The sequence below is a fragment of the Sciurus vulgaris genome (assembly GCF_902686455.1).
Source record: "Sciurus vulgaris genome assembly, chromosome: 5".
Taxonomy (NCBI): Eukaryota; Metazoa; Chordata; class Mammalia; order Rodentia; family Sciuridae; genus Sciurus; species Sciurus vulgaris.
This window is the reverse complement of record NC_136465.1, coordinates 133,660,706-133,675,919: the sequence shown is the minus strand read 5'-3', so window position 1 is coordinate 133,675,919 and position 15,214 is coordinate 133,660,706. Positions and strand designations below refer to the sequence as shown.

General features: G+C 40.6%; 1 protein-coding gene across 1 annotated transcript in view; it reads right to left on the bottom strand.

Moving 5' to 3' along the window:
- The window catches only part of TPH2 (tryptophan hydroxylase 2), a 91,338-nt gene that overhangs the window by 58,893 nt on the left and 17,231 nt on the right, over nucleotides 1-15,214 (bottom strand). Inside the window, exon 6 of the mRNA XM_079142411.1 lies at nucleotides 1,252-1,448. Within this exon, the coding sequence (XP_078998537.1) occupies nucleotides 1,252-1,448 (197 nt within the window). The remainder of the gene's footprint in view (nucleotides 1-1,251; nucleotides 1,449-15,214) is intronic.

Sequence of the window (15,214 nt, the reverse complement as noted above, 5' to 3'; positions counted from 1 at the left end):
ACGCCTTGATTTCAGTCTTCTGATCTCCAGAACTGTACAATAATAATTTGGGCTATTTTAAGTCACAAACTTTGTGGTAATTTGTTTCAGAAGCAATAGGATACTAATACAAAGACTAGTTAAGTATGGGGGGGTGTGGATGGGCAGAAATTCAGAGGAGTCCTTGGGGAAGGCTGGTAAGTCTAGAGAATAAAACACTGCTGACAGAAACAGGGGAGCCGGCAAGGAAGCAAGTGTCAGGAAAGGAAGCGGAATCACAACTTTTGCTTTTCCAATCATTGGCCTTGAAAAGGAAGAAGATAGAGAAAAGAGTAAAGGATAAAAGGACTTAACCACAAAGAAGAGCAGAGGGGGAAATGGGACCACCATGAAGCCTTACCTCCTCCCCATCCCTCACAAGAGCCCTCTTTAGCCCTTGCTGTTGTCCCAGGAGGGTCAGTGAGGAAGGACCACGCAGAATGTGAAATGACATTTCTGTAGGGCTCTTCTTGTTTACCACTGTACCACCAGCAACAAGGGCAGTCCCTAACACGGAATTTATACACAAGTATTGATTGGTTGGTGCACTAATTTGTCCCAGAGGAAAGTCACTAACATTTACCATTATCCATAATATTTCTTTATTCAATAAGTACATGATGTTTTGTTTATTTGTTTGTTTTTAATTTGGTACCAGAGAGTGAACCCAGGAGCACTTAACCACTAAGCCACATCCCCAGCCCTTTTTATCTTTTATGTTGCTACAGGGTCTCGCTAAGCTGCTTAAGGCCTTGCTAAGTTGCTTAGGCTGGTTTTGAGTTATAATCCTCCTGCCTCAGCCTCCTGAGCAGCTGGGAGTACAGGTGTGCACCACCAGGTCCAGCTCCAGTACATGCTTTTGAACAAAGCAATTAAAAAGTCACCTCTGTCATCGTTCCATACCCAAATAGCCCCACAGAGTAGTTTCTGGATCAGGAAAGAAACCCAGTACTGTACTTGCAAATATTCTTTGTGGTTTACCATGTGTAATAGCCAATCAAAGAGAGTGGGGCTATAGCAAGCTCCACGCTGTATAAACGGCACAGTATATCTCCCTGCCCAGAGTCTCTGGACTGCTTCCCACAGGTGGTCCACAGGTAATTTTTGGTTCAATGCTTCTCTTTAAATCACTACTTTTCTTTTTTGTATAAAGACCATTGCTGCCATGTGTGCTCTGTTTGAAAGGCAAATGAGGATATTGGCCAAGATAAGACAGTCTGTAGAAAGCCTTACCTTTCAGAAACACAGAGACATCTTCAAGCTGAGGCACATTGTCCTCCCTGTAGCCACAGTATTTAGTCAGCAGAGGGAAGTTTTTCAAATACTCCCGGCAAGCGTGAGTGGGATAGAGTTTGGAGAGCTCCCGGAACACCACGCCCCAAGTCTTGGTTTCCTCTTCTGTGTATTCCACCCTAGGAATGGGCTGGCCACTAGATAGGAAAGAGGAAAATAAGTGAATCCAGCTCTGAACCCCTGAGTTAAGTGTATTCTGATCTTAATGAAAATCAGATTCTCATAAAGTAGAACACCTAAGTGTCTAAAAGGTTTCCATCAGCTATTGTTTTTTTAAAATAAACGCTTATCTTCTAATTGTATGTGTGGGTGTGTATTCGGACTTCCAGTTAACTTTTTAAATTACGTTACACCATTGCACGTCCTGCAATGATGTAAATATCTATAAAAATTTGATCAAAGTTATGTTTTTAAATTGAGGTTGGTAACAAATAAGGGTTTTTGGTTGGAAGGAACTGGTTTAGGTACAAAACTGTGCTCTCAATGTCTTTTCTGCAATCACAAGACAACAATAATAAAAAGATATTTCTCTTTTTTAATTATTTTATATATATATTTTAGTTGTTGATGGATCTTTATTTTATTCATTTATTTCTATGTGGTGCTAAGAATCACACCCAGTGCCTCACACATGCTAGGCAAGCACTCTAACACTGAGTCACAACCTCAGCCCGATATTGTCTCTTGAAAATAAAATTGCCTTGTGGGTTCTTTTTGTCTCCTGCCCAGACTCACCCTAATTTCCAAGTGTGATTTTGAGATTATTTGTTCAGTGCCCCAAAATGTCTGGCAAATACTAAAAGACTATGCTGAATTTAAAAGTGAGAGTCTGGCAAACCACAAAATAAGGAGTATTTATTGCAGGTCATGCTGAAACGTACACATACTAAACCCTCTCAGTTTAGGACAGGGATCAGCAAATTTTTCCTATAAAGGGCCAAAAAGTAAATATTTTAGAATTGTGGAACATGTGGTCTCTGTTGCCATTCTGCCACTGTATCTCAAAAGCAGTAACAGATAATAAGTAAACAAACGGACATAATTATGTTCTAATAGTTTGAACTTGGCCCCCAAGTAGTTCCATGCTGATGACTGGGTTGTACTACTGAGAGTCATCCTGGACTGGAGTGGTCACGCAGAGCTTCCCCAGCTGGAGCTGAGACTTGTTGGCTAGGTAGGATCTGTAGGTTTCCTAATGAAAGGTGAGAAGGAAGTGCTATCCTAACAGCCGCCAGCAGCATGAGCAAGACACACGAATCCCCAAAGTATCATGGGACCAGCAGGAGGAGGGGAATATAGACATGTACTTTTACAGACTGTTGATTGAGGGACTAGAACCTGAATTTAGCCTCTAATTAAGACACCTGTTCTGAAAGTGAGTTAGGGTTTGAGAGAACGTCTCATAACATGTTACTCAGCCCCCACTGACCACCCTGACCACTCATCAAAAACTGTCCCTTGCAGTCAACAAATACACACATACACACACACACACACACACACAACACATGGAAATATATACACTTCCACCTTCCCACCCAGAGCCCCTACTCTGCTTCCCACAGGTGGCCCACAGGTAATTGTTGGTTCAATGATGCTCTTTTTAAATCACTATACATACAACCAGGATTTCTATGCCCACTATCTACTAAACCAGCCTATAATAGGAGGTCACCACAGGAGCCCATGCACAGGCAAGATGGCAACTGCCACCAGCGTTGCTGCAGCTGCAGAACACCTTCAAGGAGCTGGGATCATTCAGGATAATCCTCTGCATTAGCGAATAAGAAAGAGAACAATAACAAGAGCAGCTATCAAAGAGATCCCTCCCTGTCCTCCCAACCCCACCCTCTACATATTTCAGTGTTCTTGTCAGAATACTTTCTGTTTAAAGTTCAGGTCCAAATGTGGTTCCTATGGTCCCCCAGTTGTTTTTATTTTTAAAAATAACAACAACAACAACAATAATAATAATGGCATTACATGGAAACAATGAGGAAAAAATACATAAATGAAGAAAAAACTAGAAATTAACGTTTACTTTCTCTACACACCAACACTAGGGTTTACATAAACCGTTTTAGAACAAGATTAGCCTTATTAAATTTGGCTGTTGATAACAAATAAAAAATTACAACCTGGCAAATATTTGCTGGAAAGATCAAAACTGCTAAGTACTAGCACCCGTGATGAATTTTTAACGAAAAGTTCGATATGGAGAAAGATAAAAATAGGAAGGATGCAAGGAAATAAATATATAAATGGTCTGCCTCTGCATCCAGAAAATTGAGCTAAATCAATTTGAGTCAGGTAGGCCAATAAAGCTAATCAGGGCTGTGCAGCTCAGAAGGTAGGAAAGCAACAAGGCTGAAACAGTAAATGAAATATCGAGAAGCCATTTGAAAAGAATCGTTAGGTCAAACTTTCCCTTCAGTATCCATCTGCAAACATGCAGTGTTCCAAAGGCAGGGAGCTGAACATTGCCAACAAAGTGCAGAAAGAGTACATGGGAATCGGGTTAGAAAGAGAGACCTAAGGCTCTGTTACTTAATAATGAATGTCCAAGCAGGGCAATCTTGGAGATATTCATAGTTGTATATATTCTCCTCTGTTTCTGCTCGCCCACCCTGCCTGGGTAGCCAACCTGTCCATTGATTACAGGGCCAGCTAACCAATATAGGGTATGGCTACCTACTTGATCCCAAGTAAGTCACCATTGGTCATATGGGGAAATCTCCCATATTACTCAAATCCCTCTGCCCCAGGCAACTCTTTTTTTTTTTTTTTTTTTTTAGTTTTCATTGGATCTTTTTAAATTTTATTTATTTATTTATATGTGGTGCTGAGGATCAAACCCAGGGCCTCACATATGCCAGGCAAGTGCTCTACCACTGAGCCACAACTCCAAAATCCCCAGGCAACTCTTTAAGATAAATATTTTAAAACTCAACTTCATAATAAAATAAGGGCTACTTTCATCCTTTCATTTCTATTAAAAATACCTAAAATATAGAAAAAAATAAGAAAATCCCATTTTCTATGTAGTTCATATGTGTATGTAACAAGACACAACATTCAAGAGCTTACTATGTACCTGATGGTTTTTTAAGGTTAAATGTTTTTATGTTAAATGGTCTGTTTTAGTCCCACAACTTGTGAGGTAGATAGTGTTGTTATCCCCACTGCACAGATAAGAAGACTGAGGCTAAGAGAGATTAAACACCTTGTCTGAAATCATGGAGTCAGGCTGAAAACCTAATCAGTTGGGCTTAAGATGCCAATAAAATGACAATTTTACTTCAGACATCACTCATTTTCGTGTCAAATTAAAATGAGGCTTGAAGGCATGTTCATTTGTGTATAGAACGTCTCACTACAGCGACATGCCATCATGACACTAGCAGGTATTTGTAGATCACAAAAAGCACCTCATTCCTTTAACCTTTGCAGACTGTGAAGTAGTGCTGGATAAACAAAGGATAAACATGTGTTTGGGACAACAAGAGTGTAGGGCCACCCCCATACTTTTTTAATACTTTGAAATGTGACTTTTAGAAAAATAAAGATTATCGTCATGGGAAATCAGAGGTGTGTTGTATTTCTTTGTACCCATTATAGGTTAATGTGTTTTGTTTTGTTTTGTTTTTTTTTAATGAATTGCATCTGAGAAGGGTGCCAGAGGGGTGTCCCGACCTTTTGCAGGCCTTGGACATATACCTGAATATCATTTGGCATTTTCCTCTGGGTACACGTTATAATGAATGAGTAACAGACACATCTCAATATCTTAGCATCCTAAAACCTTTCTCAGATCCAAAACTGAAACCACTTAAGTACTTCACATTCCTGAAAAAGTCCCCAGCGACTGAAGCCAACTCCTTACAGGGCCCATTAAGGGGCATCAGAAATGTTCCTGCCACCAACAAACTCCTCCCATATAACCCTCCCCCTCCCCTCCCCAGACTTGGCACACCAGTCTACTAGAGAATAAGAGATGGTGAGGACTGGAGGGAGGGCATTGTTTGATAGGAAGGGCATGTTCCCTAAGCCGATGCTCCATGACATCATTTCTAGGGGTTGTAGATCCGGCTGGAAGTTTTCCTGACCTTCCCAGTGGACCCTTGCTGAGCCTCAGGACCACAGGTCCTCCCTCATGCTACATCCAGAAAAGAAAAGGGACAGACTGTTCCTCTCAGTTCCCAGAAGGCCAAAGAACAACCCAGAAAAAATCTGAACCAGGATGAGTGTGACCTGAGACCTGCCCACAACTGACATTCCTGCAATCATACAAAGGTACAGTGTGTGGAAGCCTAGGAGTACAGCCCACTGATGGGAGAGAAAAGGAGACCCCCTGACATGTGTCCTCTGAAATTTGAGGTCCACATGAATGTGCAGCCTAATGCCCAGCAAAATCTAGAGATTTCTGTGAGACTCAATGTGTTGTGCATGGAAGGAAGAAAGAGAAGTTCTATCCCCTTCTGTTCCTCTCAGTTCCCAGAAGGCCAAAGAACAACCCAGAAAAAATCTGAACCAGGATGAGTGTGACCTGAGACCTGCCCACAACTGACATTCCAGCAATCATATAAAGAGACCTTGGCCTCCACCCTCCTGTCATCCCCGCAACACCAGAGGAACTAGGTCCTGGAAGAGGAAAGGAAAAGAGGGAGCAGAACCAGAGCACATCCACCCTCTGAAAGTAAAAACCGCACATACACACATTCACTCCCGATAACTGTGGGGTTCAGAGGATGCACTTTGAATCAAATTTGAGATTAATCTTTTTCCAATGAACAGGACCAGGTCTTAAATACCCAAATGAGACTATACTAATAATTGAAAACGACAGGAAATTAGATGTTGCTAAGGAACTTACATCCCAGCAGGAATGTGGTATTCAACACAATACAGTTGAAAGCTATGAGTGGGAAAAAAAACCATTTTATGTTGGTATAAATCCCAACAAGATGATACTCCTCCACAGACAAATTGCACGTAAATATTTAATTGGATATCTAGGGAGTCTCTTCCATTTATATAGAATTGGCTGAATTCTGGAATTCTCAACAACCACCAAAATTATTATTCACAGCTTCCTAATTCATTGGAGAAAAGCAGATGTGACTTTAAATCGTTTTCATTCACTGTGGATTCTGCCTTTTGTCAAAGAAGGCAAACTAAGGCTTTATAAACATTGATAAGGAACCAGTGTTCAGTGAGGATCGAACTAGAAAGGGGCTGAAATGGTCACCATGGGGATTTGGGCTTGACAATAGGGAAAGCCCCTGGGGGATTATGTTACTCAGAGATGACTAAGAACTTTCTTTGGAAACACTGAAGGCTTCAGGAGGCATCTTTCTGCCTATGTTTAAATCCCCCTCTTCCTGGAGACTGGAGATGGTTCTGAAAAACCTGCCTCCTCCCTGCAGAGAGGAGAGAGTAGAAAGTACACAGATGCACCTAACTGGGGGCAGGTACAGAAAGAGTTATTCTGTGTAAGTCCTGAGCTTGTTAGAGCAAAGTTGTCTAACAAATACATTTTGACACAGAAATCCAGGGTTGTATGCCCCACAGAAATCATGAGAGGTCTTTCTATAGCCAGATGAATAAACAACGATACTTTCTTTCATTTTAACTCTTTGTTGGATTCTCTCCTCCAACAAGTCTAATAGCTCCTTTTCTTGCATGTGTGTGTATTTTTTTAATTTTGGGGAACTGGAAAACATTTGTTTGTGGTGGTACACGGGCTACCTCCTGGCGTCTTTGCTGCTACAGTTCCCAGTATGAGATGCAGTCTGTCTGCTTGTGTTATCTTTAGAGGAACTCCAGGGTGGGAAAGCAATTCACTTGTTCAATGGAGGAAGATGTGACAGGCTCCAATTGATAGTATTTACATGAAGACAGCAAGGCTAGCTGCAACACAACACTGACTATGTTCTTTGAAAACAGTTGGATTTTCTCAGTAGCCAGGACCAAACAGAGCAGAAGGTAAACAGAGAATTGGTTAAGGGAATGGGTATATCTGATAGAAACAGTTAGGAAAGACCTCATTTTCTATTTTATTTCATTACATGTTCCTTAGGGCAGGAGATGCCTCACTTATTCAAGAGCTATTTATCTGCCTGGAATAGACTCTCCCTCTCATCTCTGCCTCATCTTTCCTCTCCTGCCACACCTTAGCATGTTTCTCTTGATTGACACTTCCACCTGGGGGTTGCAGAACACAAATAAGAAGAGTTGAAATGTAAAATTCAACTTTGCAACTCATTAGCAATTAGTAGCTCCTCTAAGGATTTGGACAAGGCCTTTGGAGAAAGTTTATGGGAACATCAAGTCTATCGATTTCTTTGTTCCTTATTGACTTATGACAGGTGTTTGCTATACTCAACCACCATACCCTGATTTCTGCATAATTTCCAGGGAGTTAGCTGTAATTTATCCCCCCTTCCTTCCTACCCAAAAAAGCACACAAGAATACAGAAGAGTAAGATTGACAGTATTCTAATATCATTGTAAGAATAACCTTGCTTTTGAAAGCAATTTTTCAAATGCAAATGGAATTTTTTAAAAATCATTCATCATTTACAAAATTTACTATAACTTGCTACCAGTACTTATTACACTTATTTCACAACTGAGGTGACACCCGGTGTGTAGAAATTTCAGTCAGTACCTAAAGACTCTCACTTATAGTCAGTGACCACAACCACCTAGCACTATGAAATAGCATCATCTGCATTCAGGTATAACCAGAGGAGTCAATGAGTATTTAACAAGAAAATTGCTGATGCCTCTGAAACTGAATAAAAAAAATATATTGCCAGAAAAAAGAAATATTCCAAGTGGAGTGGATGAATTCCATTAAGGTTTAACCAGAAAACAAATGTCATTATTCCTACTGATTTCTAAGAATTTGTAAGAAATATCTGTGGCTCCTGCATTTGATAAAATTTTACTTCGGAATTCAGACCATAAAGTACACTCCATAACTTTACAATAAAATTTGATCAGCAATATCCGGGGGGGGGGGGGGGAACAAGAAGCAAAATATTCAAAATATTTTGCTACTTTGCCAAAAAGATGCCTGCATATCCATGTCCAATGCAGCACTGTTCATAAGAGCTAAGATATGAGATCAATCTAGATGCCCATCAACAAATGAATGGATAAAGAATATGTGGCAAATATGTACAGTGGAATAGTATTCAGCCATAAAGAATGAAATCCTGTCATTTGCAGCAAAATGGATGGAACTGGAGGACATTATATGAAGTGAAATGAACCAGATACAGAGATAAGTACCACAGGATCTCTCTCATAGGGCAGTTAGTATCAACCTGAATATAGAAGAGTAATTAACAGAGGTTGGGAAGTGTTGTGTAGGGGAGGGTAGAAAAAAGGGAGGCTGGATTTGACAGTACATGCTGGATGCATGGGTGGAAATAGCACACTGAAAGCCATTAATATGTACAATGAATACATGTTCATCAAAAATTAAATTACAAATTTCTTTAAATACATGTACATTACTCTCCTAAATCCTCTCCCTCTTTAGAATATATACTTCCCAAAGGCAGAGTTTTGTATTTGCTTTATTCATATCCCTGCCATCCAGAGTGGAGCCTGTAATATACTAGTGTTCAATAAATATTTGTTGAATGAGTAAGTCAGCCAACCACCCTAAAACAAGCTATAAATTTAAATACTGAGAAAAATAACAGTTGTGGATCAGAAAGTCTGGCAGATAGGTATTTGTCCGACCTCTTCCTTGACTCAGGTATTTTAAGCTATGGAAAAACTACTCTAAAGATTTTGGATTTTTACAAATTTTCTGGTAGTTTTCGATTATCCTTATCTTGGTTTTTTGTTTGTTTGTTTGTTTGTTTTTGGTTTGGGGTTTTTTTTTTTTTTTTTTTGGTATCAGGGATTGAACCTGGGGGGTTTAACCCCTGAGCCACATCCCCCAAGTCTTTTTTTATATTTTATTTAGAGACGGGGTCTCCCTGAGCTGCTGAGGTCCTCACTGAGTTGCTGAGGCTGGCTTTGGACTCACAGTCCTCCTGTCTCTGCCTCCCGGACCAGTGGGATTACAGGCATGAGGCATCGGGCCTGGCCTGAGGTACGGTTTATATGTCTGTGTTTCTCTCTTCTATTTTTCTCAATTAAGCTTCCTGGTCCCTGTCTACCCATCGTCACCCACACTTGTAGCCAAAATTTCACCAGGAAAGAAATAGCATATACAAACCCAATAAGACATTAAAATCCAAAGTTAACTAAATATAGAGATTATTTCCCTGGCTGGACATTCTGATCAATGAACTTTCAAAGATATTTTCAAGACCATAGGACACTATGATGTAATGATATTTTTCACAAAAGGAAACTCAAAAAGTACTGCAGCAACTTAACAGCCATCTGAGTTATGCAATAGTCCAAAGGGTTAAAATTATACGTGGCTTTATGGGGGCTCATCTGGCGAAGGCTAGGAGGCCCCTGCTGCTAAGCCACAGCAGAGAATAAGTGTAAAGGCACAAACGCCTTTTCAGCTACTCCCCTAGGCCACTCAGGTAAAGAGCATTTGTGATCACATACTTTATTTGCTTTTGCAAATGAATTTTGTGCACATGAATTTTTGTAAATGAGTCTATGGGCCCTAAGGAACTTTCAGATGGTAGCAAACAAAAACGTTAGTTTGTTTTGTTCACATTGTTAATATTGGTGATGCCTTTACAAGAGACATAATGAAAATAAACTACTGCACCTAGGGAGCCTCAGGGAGAGTGAAGATTTAACTCCTGCAAATTATTTGTTTTTATTTGTCCCATACACCACAGGATAGGGCTTCCCACCATTTCCTCGCCTTATAGAAAGCAGTACAGAGGAGTGAATTTCATCTGCAAAAACTAGCATGATATTAATATCAACAGCAACAACAATGGATTTAACATCCATCAGTATGTGCATGCTAAACATACACAAAAACCAAACTCATTCTAATACAGGCCAAGCATGGTGGTGCACACCTGAGGCTGAGGCAGGAGGATTACAATTTCAGGGTTCACCCTCAGCAAAGTAGTGAGGCCCTGAGCAACTTAGGGAGACCCTGTCTCAAAATAAAAAAGGAATAGAGCTGGGGATGTGACTCAGTGTTTAAGCACCCCAGAGTCAATGGCAGCCAACCATCTCAGGTCACTAGAGGCAGAGACCCAGAGCTACGGTTCTAAGAGCTCCAAATTCAGTCTGATACATCTTGCACCTGGGCCAACAATGACTGAAAGTTGCTAACTCCTGGCCCCAAACTTTTTCAGGAACACCATGAACCCTACAGTTCATGGTCTTATGAAAGTGAATAAAAACATTCATTCATCAATCCATTTAACTGAAACAATAACAAAATAATAGCTCATTACATGGATTATGCTCCTCTTATGGGCTGAATGAATGACTGTTAGTATCCCCATTTTATGATTTAAGGAAATTGAAGCTAATGAACATAGTTATCTGTTCAAATCAAAGAGCCTATGTGTGGCATAGCAGGGAATCAGATCTAGGCAGCCTAGCTCTAAAGACCCCACTCTTAACCAATGCACCTCAGTGCAAGGTATTGCATTCCCAATGTGTTCCCAATATTGGGGTTTGGCCTGTTTCCTCATTGACACTGAAGGTGATAAGACTACCTCCCCACACTGTGAGAATCAACTAGGATGAGGTCTGCAAAGCACCTGGGTCTGTGCCTGGTACCTAATAGACAATGCAGTTGATTCCCCGTCTCCAGGTGTACAAAAATGAGTAAAATTTCATCATTCCCTGCAGGGTTGGGAATAGCTCTGGGGATGACAGAACTGTACTGTTCCATATAAATCCATTAGCCTCTCAGACAGGACTTGTAGAAGTAATTTGAATCCTTCATGTTCATGGAAATCATTGTAAAGGAAAAATACCCACACCTCTTTTCCTGTGAAACGCGTTAGATTTTGGTGCCCTGGCTGTCCTTGTCAGTGAGTGACTTGGGGTCATACTGTGTTAATGTATTCCACAGCTGTGGGAGCCGGGCTATAATCAGACAACATCCTACTGAGGCATTCATGCACACCTAACAACCCACCAAGCCCAAAATATGAAAAGGAGAAACCTTTTCCAAATCAATTTTCCCTTTTGTGTCTCTTTACAACTCTCAGGCTCCCTTTCTTTTAGCCATTGAGCTAAACTTCAGGTGGAGAGAAACATTTGGCATGAAAATGATTCTCCCATAAAGCCTGGAGTCTTTAAAATACTTACTAGAACTGTGCATTTCAAATATGCTGAGGATTCTGTAAAGAGCAAAATAACTTTTTAAAAGACCAAGTCATTTAATTTTGTTGCTCTTCTTTTCAACTTGTATGTAATACCACCAATGTCAAATGGAAGTTGCTACACACACTTTTTAAAAAGAAAAGAAAAGGTGTGGCCTCTTGGACAGAGAAAGCTATTTAGATTCTACAAGAGAGGCACTTTTCAAACCCCTAATGTGACCTTCCTCAGAAACGATTCTAGTCATCTGGGAAATGACCCTAGTACTACAAATATTTGGTTTTGTTCTACTTTTCAATTTACCGCTCCATTTCAGAGAAATTAAAGCATCAACAACTAGTGTTTATGCAGGAGTCACGAAGTACCCAAACAGCAACATATATCTCAGATTCATTCAAAACCTGGGAGAGCAAATCAATGGAGGATAATGGGATGGAATAAAATTAGCTCAGTCGGGGAGAAAACATATTTGCCTTCTAAGGTACCTCTTCTCAAAAAGGCAGAGAAGGGGAAAAAATTAAAACTTTCTCCCACATCCCAGGATTCATCAAGGTGACCAAGTACCAATGAAACCGAGGAGGAGCACCTCACTAAGGAAGAAACTTGAAACCTCCAGTTAATTTTTTCCCAGCCTTCCCTTCCATTCTTCCCCCAATCTTCTATTTGTTATGTTTCTAATTAAGATTCGCCTTTCTAAAAATAGGTAATGTGGTACGCATGACTCCTGTTAGTAATGTATTCCTTTAAGCTACATTCTAAACCCAAGCAGGATCCATAAATCATGACTCTTCTCGCATGAAATGAGAAATGCTAAGGTCAACTGAAATTTCTGGAAAGGTGGAAGTGGAGCCACCCTAGTTATTTTCCTACAAGTTGCAATAATTGCAAATGTCTCTTAGGAAACACTCAGAATCAGAAATTCTCCAGCTCAAATGCAAAGCTAAACTGTCAGGGCTACCTGTGAATAGGAGAAACCCCTATGAGCACAGTACTGCGACTGGGAGGGAAAAGGCAGGCCTGCAAAACAATTCTCCTCCAGGTCTCTGAGCATCTTTGCATGCTGATGGCTGACCCTGGCAGAGTCACTTCATAATGAAGGAATTGTGAGACGCTGGCTTGGTAACCGATATGCCCATTCGAAAGCAATTCATTCTATATTTACACATCTATTCAAACATCTTAAAGTGCATAGTCTATTCCTGAATCTCAGTCCCAGAGGACTTTCTTACGACATTATATAGTATTTGGCTGTGTGGGTGAGGAAAGGAGAATGGCAAAAAAAGAAGAAAAAAAAAAAAGTCCCTCTCAGCTTTGATGAGGAGAGGAGGTTATAATCAACACCACTCCATGTTGAAAGAGAAAATTCTCCCTCTTTCTGATAGAGCCGGTGTAGAATATTCACGAGCTCACCCAAATTGAATGTGCCTGCTGGGCGGTGATTGCACTTTTCAAATATGCTAGTCTCCATTTGGGGCTGTTTTGTTTTAGGGTCTCTGTTTTGCTGAGTACTTAAGCTCAGAGCAAATGAATCACAAAGGATACAATTTGATAAATCAAAAAATCAAGAAATAAATAGGCTAGCAACTAGTAAAAACCAGAGTGACAAATCCCTGGCAATTGTTTTTCAAACCTAGGCCCAGCTGTGTTTATTTCCATTCATTCTCTACCCCCTGAGGGTCTGGCTTTGGGTGGGAGGAGAAGAGTCCAGGGAACATAGAGGAAATTCACCACACAGGACTGGAACGTGGTTCTGCTGGGCCAGAGCCAGGCAGATGTCCCAAACCACCTGTGAGAGCCCATGTAGCCAAGGGCTGGTTGGAGTGCTGATTCCATAAAGTCTTAAATGTTTTAAATACCGACTAGAACGGTGCATTTCAAATATGCTGAGAATTCTGCAGGGGGAAGAAAAACTTTTAAAAATGCCAAGTCACTTCATTCTGTTGTGGTTATTTTCAACTTGTGTGTGAAACCACCTATGTCAAGTGGAAATTGTCTCAGACACTTGAAAACAAAATTAAAGAAAAAAAAAAGAAAAGAAAAGGTGCGCCCTCTTGGGCAAAGACAGACATTTAGGTTCTACAAGAGCAGCATTCTTGAAACTCCCAAAAGCAAGTGACACTATTCAGAAACTATTCAGCCTCTGGAAAATGACCCTAATACTGCAAATACTCTAATCTTCAATTTACTGCTCCATTTCAGAGGAATTAAACCATCAGCAATGGGTGTTTATGCAGGTGACACAATCAGCTATGTCATCTTCAGTATGTTTCTTAATGTCTCTGATCCTGATGTTCCCTCATCTTCAAAATGAGTATTATAATAGTATCTATCTCAAAGGCTCGTTGGGAGGTTAAACGACAGAATGAAGTGATTTGCTTAATATAGTACCCAGAACATGGCCGGACTTTAAGAAAAGGAAATTGAAACTCCTGAAAATGAGAGCTGAGGGGTCAACCTATGATCAACATTTCTACCATCAGTAGAAATTCAGGGGTGAGTCCAGCATAGCCCAGTCCCAAGCTGTACTCTCCACCCTTAGCCTGGCCACAACTCGCTAGACTTTGAGAGGGTCAGTTTTTCAGACTGAAGAAACAAGCTACAAGCATGATTTACAAGAAACTGGAAAATGTCCCCTCACATACACACTTTTTTGGAAAGCTCTTATAACCCATCACACCAAGGGACCTAAAACTCCTTAATTCAATCACCCTTTAAGGTTCTTTACTTATTTTAAATGAGATAAACAATTGATTATATGGATTCAGAGAACCATTAGCTAGTTAACACATGATAAAAATCATCATAGCTATCTTAGAATCAATACTTCCTATGCCAGCCAACATTCTGAGTCCTGTAACATTGGTAATCCTCCCAACCATGCAAGATAAAGACTGTGACCATTTTAAGAAGAGGCACTGAGACTTAAAGAGACTAGGTCACTGCTCATGTCCACAGAGCTTTTAAGTGGTAGGGGAGAATTCTAACCCAGTTCTGTCTAGCTGCAAAGCCTATATCTTCAGCTACAAGTTCTGCTATACAATATTACCTCTGCTGTCATGGGGATTGGTTCTGCAGATAACACATCAGCACTACCATGGTAGAGCAGTTACGGGGAATCTTGAAGAAATGAAATGCAACACAAGTTGAATGGATGTGGCAGCCAACCTCCAAGATGGTCCCCAAAGAATCTTGACATTTGGTGTTAAGGTCCATGTGTACTCTCCACCCCACTACCCATTGTATCAAGGCTGATCTGCATAACCACAAGTATGCAGCAAGAATGATGGTAGGTCACTTTCAAGGCTAGGTTGTAAAAGGCTCTGTAAATTCTGCCTTGCTCACTCTCTCTTGGATCACTGTATTTGGTGGAAGCTAGTTGCAATATATTGAGAATGCTTAGGCAATCCAATGGAGAGGTCTTGCTTCAAGAACCTGATGCCCCCCTGCCAACCACCTGTGAGTATCAACATTGGAAGTAGATCCTCCATCCAGGCTTGAGATAACTCTTCCCTGGCCAACACTTTGTCTTATGAGAGACCCTGATCCAGAACCACCCAATTAAACTACTCCATAATTCCTGACACTCGGAAACTGCGTGAGATAAAAAATGTTGTTT